The sequence below is a fragment of the Bombyx mandarina genome, chromosome 11, assembly GCF_030267445.1.
Source record: "Bombyx mandarina strain Sakado chromosome 11, ASM3026744v2".
Taxonomy (NCBI): Eukaryota; Metazoa; Arthropoda; class Insecta; order Lepidoptera; family Bombycidae; genus Bombyx; species Bombyx mandarina.
This window is the reverse complement of record NC_143218.1, coordinates 4,550,411-4,559,134: the sequence shown is the minus strand read 5'-3', so window position 1 is coordinate 4,559,134 and position 8,724 is coordinate 4,550,411. Positions and strand designations below refer to the sequence as shown.

The window sequence follows — 8,724 nt, the reverse complement described above, 5'->3', positions numbered from 1 at the left end:
TTTCGTTTTTTAATGTTTAAGATGTTCCTAAGGTATTTTTATCCAATTGTAGTTATTAGGGTATAAAAAACACACATACATCTTTAAATATCTATATTATTCTATATTTTCTTCATCTTCATACACAATTAGTAAATCATCTAAAAATAACACAGGAGAGCATATACACGGTTTTAAGTCTCGGTCAGGTTAAAACCACAATTCACACAATGGTTTTCAGCCGTAGTATGAAACGTTATTGATAAAAGCAAAATAAATCGAAGAAAAATCAAAACACATCCATTTTGAACGCAAGCACAAGCAGCAAGCGAAGTGTCAGTCAGTCAGATTAAAATCAGTGTTGTCAGTATAAAGAAAAATAATTACATGAAATTCATATATCGATCATTTTTTTAAATAACCGATATTGGATTTATTTCTTAATCTTTTTTTTACGAGTACACATTATATTTTATTTTTTATGTTTTTGTTTTAGTTGTACATATTTAAATAACAACACAAGTTAAGTTTTTTTTTTATTGCTTAGATGGGTGGACGATCTCACAGCCACCCTGGTGTTAAGTGGTTACTGGAGCCCACAAACATCTACAACGTAAATGCGCCACCCACCTTGAGATATAAGTTCTAAGGTCTCAAGTATAGTAACAAGTTAAAGGTCAATGGGTATGTCTTTGATGTTATTTTATGTGCTTAAAATCGATTAAAATCGATTGATTAATGATAATATTTAAAATGATTTATTTATATGTTTTTTTATATACTTAAAATGTTTACTTAATACGTAAAAAGTTTTGATGTTGGCAATATTTTTCCCGCAAAAATAAAATTCTTGTTTTTTTCAATACAGTTACTTTTTTTAAACTACTTATTGTAAACTGTAGTGGCGCTTATTTGGAAGAAAGTAAATGCATATTTATTTATGACAAAATTAATGCACTAAGTATTTTTTCTCTAATCTATTGTCCGCTTTGGGCCTGAAATGGGCCGTCCCCTTTGTTGAGTACGTATTTCATTAGAAAAATTGGTACCCGCCTGAGATTCGAACACCGTTGCATCGCTCAACACGAATGCACCGGACGTCTTATCTGTTAGGCCACGACGACTTCAAATAGTGTGTGTAATGTTTTTTTTATTGATTTAATGTATTAATAATGCATTTTTTTTAAATATTAGCATTCTGCACTCCCTCTCTATATTCTCTATAAGTGTGGGAAATTTCATACTCCTCCGTCCGCGCAATTTTTGTAAAAATGGGCACAAGGTTTTTGCTTCACGTATAGTTTATTTGATATTCTTTTCAAATGTCTAAACTTTATGGCTCTCCACTCTCCTGTGAAGTAGCAAAAATGTTGCTTAAACCAAATAGCCTTTCACGCGTCAATATACATTTACATTTCAGAGGGAACAATTCATTTGTATAAAAACAATGAAGCTGCGTATCTCGCAGACTTCAGTCCGTGGGATTTCAGAGATGTATTCGGTACAGACTACAATAGAGACTTCAAATCTAATAAAAAAACTAATAAGAATATTGATTTGCATAAACTTAGCCCAACAAGACATATAAAGACCGGTACGAACTCCAGAAACAATAAAAATTCTCATACGAACAAAGTTAAAACTTATGACGCTTTGTCTGTGAACGGTACTGATGCTATGAAAGAATATAAAAAGATGAGGGATCTCTTCATCAATGCAGAGGGCCGAACCGGTACCAGCAACCTAGATTTGAACGCAACAATGGAGAATTTCGTCAAAAAGTTCGGTATTGCCAATATTCCGGGCTATAATTCGACAACAGTTAATAATAATGTCCAAACTAAAGCTCTCTACGGAACTCTGTCTGGGAGAAATTTGAATTCAACAGAAAACAAACCTAAGGCACTGGGTAATCGAACCGAAAACAGTTCTCGAAGCGAATCACCCAGGCCGGACCAACTAAATTTCGCAAACCCAGATCTGACCACGACCCCCCCTGTTCCACAACTGGGTTTGCCCAATACGAGACCAGCGCCCCCGGGATATTCGAATGCACCCAAAGCACCGAGCCCATTTATTCCACATCCGAATTCTTACTACCCATACGGAGTTCCCTTCGTTCCTGACTTGCCGTTGCCACCTGGGCATCCAGACGGACCGAGAGGAGAGCCCAATCCACCAATCGCAAACCAGACAGCAACCGATCCGAACTATGAAATCGGCAGCCTTTTACATCGTGAGTATTGTTTATTTTGACGTGAATGCGTCTTTAAAATTGCTTACATAGGGACGCAATTCAAAGAAACGAATGATAACAAAATCAGGGGATACAGTTTCGTGTTGTAGCTATATATCTATCATCCCCACCAAAATTCCAATTATATCACTGGATAGCTAAAGAATCAAAGAACGATAAGTAAGGACTGTAACAAATCGCGCGTGGGGGAGATAGTTCCGTTTAGTATAACTTTCGATTCACTGAAACTACGATGTTCATTTAAGTTTTAATCGTCAGCTCTCATCAAAATCTATCAATTCTATATATAATAACATTAGTAACAAATGGTGACTGTGAATATAACAAGGCGTTAGATTCACAGGTCACCTATCAGTGAAAGTCCCGTCAAAATCGGTCCGGCCGTTCCAGAGGTGAGCCGGAACAATCAGACAGACAGATAAACAGACAGATAAACAAAAATTAAAAAAAAAAAATTGTTATTTTGGTATATATACCTTGACTTACTCATTTAGTAAAAAGTTTTGAAGTCGTCGTGGCCTAAAGGATAAGACGTCCGGTGCATTCGTGTTGAAGCGATGCACCGGTGTTCGAATCCCGCAGGCGGGTACCAATTTTTCTAATGAAATATGTACTCAACAAATGTTCACGATTGACTTCCACGGTGAAGGAATAACATCGTGTAATAAAAATCAAACCCGCAAAATTATAATTTGCGTAATTACTGGTGGTAGGACCTCTTGTGAGTCCGCGCGGATAGGTACCACCGCCCTGCTTATTTCTGCCGTGAAGCAGTAATGCGTTTCGGTTTGAAGGGTGGGGTAGCCGTTGTAACTATACTGAGACTTTAGAACTTGTATCTCAAGGTGGGTGGCGCGTCTACGTTGTAGATGTCTATGGGCTCCAGTAACCACTTAACATCAGGTGGGCTGTGAGATCGTCCACCCATCTAAGCAATAAAAAAAAAAAAAAAAAAAAGTGGTTATTTTATTATTACAAACAGACACTCCCATTTTATTTATTTGTATGGATTAGCATTAACAGTTCGATGTTTTTAATTTAACTTCAATTAAGTTTACTCTATAGCTAATGCTGTAGTTGAATTGTGAAAGCTGTGATTGTGAATCTAATAAGGTGTTAAAAAATCTATATAAAAAAATATATATATATAATGACGTATTCACATACAACAAACGGCCGTGTCCATAACACACCCACGCCTACTTTTTTTTAAAGGTTACCGAAGTCCATACTATGGTTGCCTCACACTTCAGACCCGAACGCATTACTGCCCCACGGTAAATAGGCAGGGTGGTGGTGCGTACCTACCGCCATAATAAATTAAATATTCTGATCATGAAGATATAAGTGGCGCATCCGATTAAGACCCGCTGTGCTTATGCCAAGCGATGAATTGTTTCTTCTTGTTACCCTTGTAGGCAGACGAGCATACAGTCCACTTGATGTCGCTCATGGATGTCAGCAATGCCGGAGTCAGAGCCAAGTTACTGGCGTTACTGGTGGTAGGACCTCTTATGAGTCCGCACGGGTAGGTACCACCACCCTGCCTATTTCTGACGTGAAGCAGTAATGCGTTTCGGTTTGAAGGGTGGGGTAGCCGTTGTAACCATACTGAGACCTTAGAACTTATATCTCAATGTGGGTGGCGCATTTACGTTGTAGATGTCTATGGGCTCCAGTAACCACTTAACACCAGGTGGGCTGTGAGCTCGTCCACCCATCTAAGCAATAAAAAAAGTACTTCATTTACGAGGGCATTCAATGCTCAAAGTCAATTTGGACAGCTTACTTCTTGAGAAGCAATTCTGTTTAAAGTACTACCCGCTAATAAAAAAAAATGTGCCTCTCGAGACCTCCGACAGAAGTGATAACTATTAAATCTAAGTTAATCATACAATAACTCTCCCTTAATCCAGTCCAATATTTTTATGATCATATTATTTCAGACATCGTAAAACCCAAGACAACAACACAGAATCCATTCATCTCGGAGCTGTACGGCGAGATGAAAACTAAGCACAACGGATATCTGACAACCTTCTTGCTGAAATTCTTCGAAATAGTCGCATCCAGGCGGAGGGAGGACGCACTGCCATTAGTGCTTGCTTTCGCCGCCGCAATCGACGGGTGAGAGGTCCAGCTCCTGAACTGTAAACAGCCGTCCTTAAGCTTTCGATCCACGCAGTTCTAGCTTTCGCATAAACACGTGAACACGGTTCGCCTGATGCTGGTTAATGTAGCCAGGTCTCGAGGTCTTTCATAAGGAATATCTGCCTGCGGGATTCGAAAACCGGTCACATTGCTTGCATAATAATAATAAGGAGGAGGTTTCTCACTCTGGAGTCCTAACCACTGGTGGCTTGTGTCGTAGACACCGCCATCAGCGGCAATCTATTTTTATATAGTGTTTTTTAAAAATTGTATTTTTAATATCTTTTTTAAAAAATATTATGTAATTAATAAGATTTTAAATAAATATAAATAAATAATAATAATAAAAACAACGTGTGGCACTAGGGGACTGCCGCGGTAAAGCTATTGCATAGCATTTTTTATCAACTTATGCAATTGTAATTAGACAATAATAATTTAATATTAAAACAATAATGAACTAAGACCACGCTATATTTATAAACTATAAACAAAAGTAAAAGATTAACTGTGCCCTTCACAATCATAAGCTAGACCGCGCGAGAGAGAGGTGGGCAGACTTTTTATGATGCGCATGCAGTGCGATATCACGCCGCGCGTTTATTACAAACACTACACAAGCGCAACGTGTGAATGTGTTGAACGCGAGCTACATGGAAGGCGGAGTGGGGGGTGTTAGGTTTTATTTTCGTTACGGAATTTCTTGATTCGGTCGCTGCGCTCAAAGCCCGCGATAAAAGCTATGCAATAGCTTAATAATAATAAGACTTTTTATTTCTGGTTTTACAGTCTTAGGTGGATTATAATATTACATTAAACAACAAATATGACTTTTGTTAGTAAGTTAGCTTAAATTATGTTAGTAATATAAGTACGTGTATTAAAATAATATAAATTAACAAGAAATGCCATAGGGCTCCACCAAGCCTCGCCATAAGGATCGGTCCTGCGATGCTTCCATCCAGCATATCCCCGCCAACCTCAATAGGATGTCGGTCCATCTTGTGGGAGACCTAACCACGCTACGTCGTATGCTGAAGCTACGGGACACGAGTATACTGGAGTCTTACCTTCAGTACACGACGAATTAAACGAATTAACAAAGCTCACTAAAGTACTGGTGTACAATCAGCACATAAGGGAAAAAACTATTTTGTTTTTTACAATTCACATTCAAAACACGCCAGTTAAGCAAGTGGCACTCACCTCGATCTGCTCTCACGGCCTGGTTACTGTCCGGTACTGGTCACGGTCCGGTTTAGGTACTTCGCAGGATACGTTTATTTATTACGTCACCACACTTTTCTCGTTTAAAATGGAAGACAAATTTTCTTGTTCTAGACGATTGATTGTTCTTTTTTTTATTAACGACTTCGTTACCGAAGATTTTTAATGTTGGTGTAAAAGGTCCGATAGGATTTGAGGGTACCACTTGACAGTATTCAAGTCGTCTGCATCTGCCTTGAATTTTTGCTAATGTGTAAGCAAAGAGATTGTCGGGACGATACAACTGGTTCTCTTCGTTTCTAGGTTATATGAAACTAGACAGCTGCTAGGATTCGGCGAGCCCCTCCACTCTAAAATACTAAAAAACGTCCACATGATGGTCGGATCCCCAATTGACGTTGTACAAAGTGAGTTTCCATATGCGCGAATCTTGTAATATAATTCTCACGAACTCTACAGTGCTCTGAGGAATTGTTTGGTATGATGATGCTATCATCTGGTTTTCACCATCGCCGCCTCCTACTACGGGAGCACAGTTCACTCTACCTAGTAACCACTGCGTTTATCCACAGTGCGTTTCCACAGATCTTGTTTACTACGTACCATCCGGCTTTGGTATGAGCTTCCCGCCACGGTGTTTTCCGAGCGCTATGACATGTCTTTCTTTAAACGAGGCTTGCGAAGAGTACTCAATGGTAGGCAGCGACTTGGCTGTGCCCCTGGCATTGCTGAAGTCCACGAACCACATTGACTTGTTAATGTAAGATGAGCCATATGCGCATGCTCGAAGATCGGGTTCAGTGGCGTTCTTTGGGGGAGGCCTATGTCCAGCAGTGGACTGCCTCAGGCTGATGATGATGATGAGCTATGTGCCCGTCTGCCACGAAGACAACAAGACGTCCATTAACTTGAAATTTGAACCACCAGACAAAGATAGAACTTTTTTTATACTAACTAGAATAACCAGGAAAAGTTATTATTTAAAAAAGCATATTTTTTTTTCACTGAATTGACTTGATTATTATGTTCCCACTTTTTCCCCTACTTCTGCCGCAAAATATTCATTATTTCCGTTTTGAAGCGTGGCAAAGTCACTATATGATTGATCCTTCGACCTCATGTATTAAGGAGGATTCTCGTAAGCAACATTACCGTTGTCGTGAGCTTCCTCACTAAATGCGTGATTCGTGCGCTGGGTCACTACTTTAAAGGAAGCATTTAAATTTAAATATGATAAAGAAAAAACACTAGTTTAAGAATAGTAATTTTAATTATTTAATTTTAATTTCGAACGGCGAATACCAAGGAAATTACTGGGTTCATCCCCCTTCATACAACCGGAACTTCGGAGCGACTATATTAATTTATCCTTTTCCCAGTTTCGATGACATTACAGTACTTTATTTATTTATTTTTATTGTTTAGATGGGTGGACGAGCTCACAGCCCACCTGGTGTTAAGTGGTTACTGGAGCCCATAGACATCCACAACGTAAATGCGCCACCCACCTTGAGATATAAGTTCTAAGGTCTCAAGTAAGTTACAACGGCTGCCCCACCCTTCAAACCGAAACGCATTACTACTTCACGGCAGAAATAGGCAGGGTGGTGGTACCCACCTGCGTGGACTCACAAGAGGTCCTACCACCAGTAATTACGCAAATTATAATTTTGCGGGTTTGATTTTTATTACACGATGTTATTCCTTCACCGTGGAAATCAATCGTGAACATTTGTTGAGTACGTATTTCATTAGAAAAATTGGTACTCGCCTGAGATTCGAACACCCGGTGCATCGCTCAACACGAATGGACCGGACGTCATATTCGTTAGGCCACGACGACTTCAATTGACTTGGCAATAAATGAAGCACATCGAAGATAAGAATTAGACAGTCGGCTAAATATCAATTTTGTAGAATGTTATCTTTGTCGCAAGGAACACTAACAGGCCGATATCTATCAAAACAGCAATCGAACAACGACTGAAAACCGTCACACAGGCAATGTGCAACAGAGATAGCGCTCTACAAAGGCGAAATATAACTGTCTCTTTCTAAAACTCGATGTTCTGTACTCGGGTACTGTAAACATTTAACACGGTTTCAGGATCAGCCTATACATATTATATGTATAAGTAAAGTTCTTGTCTAGTAAGGACTTTGTCTATTTATTAACTGAAGTCCAAATCATTTTTCGTTTTCAGGCTACGCCGCTCTCACTTATAACTATTTAGTGAACAGAGGCGTTACGGCGACCGATGAAGTCAACGCGATAATTGATTACGCGGACTCACTTTATGAAGAGAATGACGGGAAACAGTTATTTAAAGTTCAACTTTTTATAATATTCATGGTTTAGATGATAAGACGGCCAGTGGAATGTGGTCATATCCTACAAAGACATCGTCGCCCGAAACATGTCTTGTCCGATTCGCTCTAGCAGCTATTAGGGCTTTCAGGCACCGGTCACCGCCCTCGCGAAGCTCGTCGATTTTCGACCTATGGACTAGCTAGCCTATTGACACAACCTACTGAGTTTCTACTGGGTGGCGCATTTACGTTGTGGATGTCTATGGGCTCCAGTAACCACTTACCAGATGGGCTGTGAGCTCATTCACTCACCTAAGCAATAAAAAAAAAACTTATGTTTAAAGAGCATTAACATCGGGCAATGCGAATTAAACTCGCAACATTCATAATTTACCTAATCATTATACGTTCAAGTTGTCATGAACTTGGTTTCTAGTAATTACTTGAATATACCCATATTACTAGTGTTTTTATTAGAAAACTACCCTCATCTCATTCCGAAGAGGTCTTGAAGCGATCAAAGGTTTTACTGGAGAATGGTCAGGAGGTGTTTTTTTTTTATTGCTAGTTGGGTGGACGAGCTCACAGCCCGCCTGGTGTTAAGTGGTTACTAGAGCCCACCTTGAGATATAAGTTCTAAGGTCTCAAGTATAGTTACAACGGCTGCCCCACCCTTCAAACGGAAACGCATTACTGCTTTACGGCAGAAATAGGCAGGGCGGTGGTACCTACCCATGCGGATTCGCAAGACGTCCTACCACCAGCAACAAGTTCCCATTTCTTTGGATGCTCGTCGCGTC

General features: G+C 39.6%; 1 protein-coding gene across 1 annotated transcript; it reads left to right on the top strand.

Annotated features, from left to right (window-relative positions):
• Positions 1–1,336: 1,336 nt before the first annotated feature.
• On the top strand, positions 1,337–8,341 carry LOC149501946 (uncharacterized). The gene is made up of 4 exons (XM_089731448.1): positions 1,337–2,215; positions 4,183–4,363; positions 5,918–6,021; positions 7,819–8,341. The coding sequence occupies exons 1-4, from the start codon at positions 1,657–1,659 to the stop codon at positions 7,971–7,973; spliced, it is 999 nt and encodes a 332-aa protein (XP_089587574.1). The 5' UTR covers positions 1,337–1,656; the 3' UTR covers positions 7,974–8,341.
• Positions 8,342–8,724: the final 383 nt, after the last annotated feature.

Coding starts and splice junctions, on each gene's coding strand:
- LOC149501946 (XM_089731448.1), top strand. CDS start 1,657: ATGAAAGAATATAAAAAGATGAGGGATCTCTTCATCAATGCAGAGGGC. Junction 2,216..4,182: donor AATCGGCAGCCTTTTACATC/GTGAGTATTGTT, acceptor ATATTATTTCAG/ACATCGTAAAACCCAAGACA. Junction 4,364..5,917: donor TTCGCCGCCGCAATCGACGG/GTGAGAGGTCCA, acceptor CTTCGTTTCTAG/GTTATATGAAACTAGACAGC.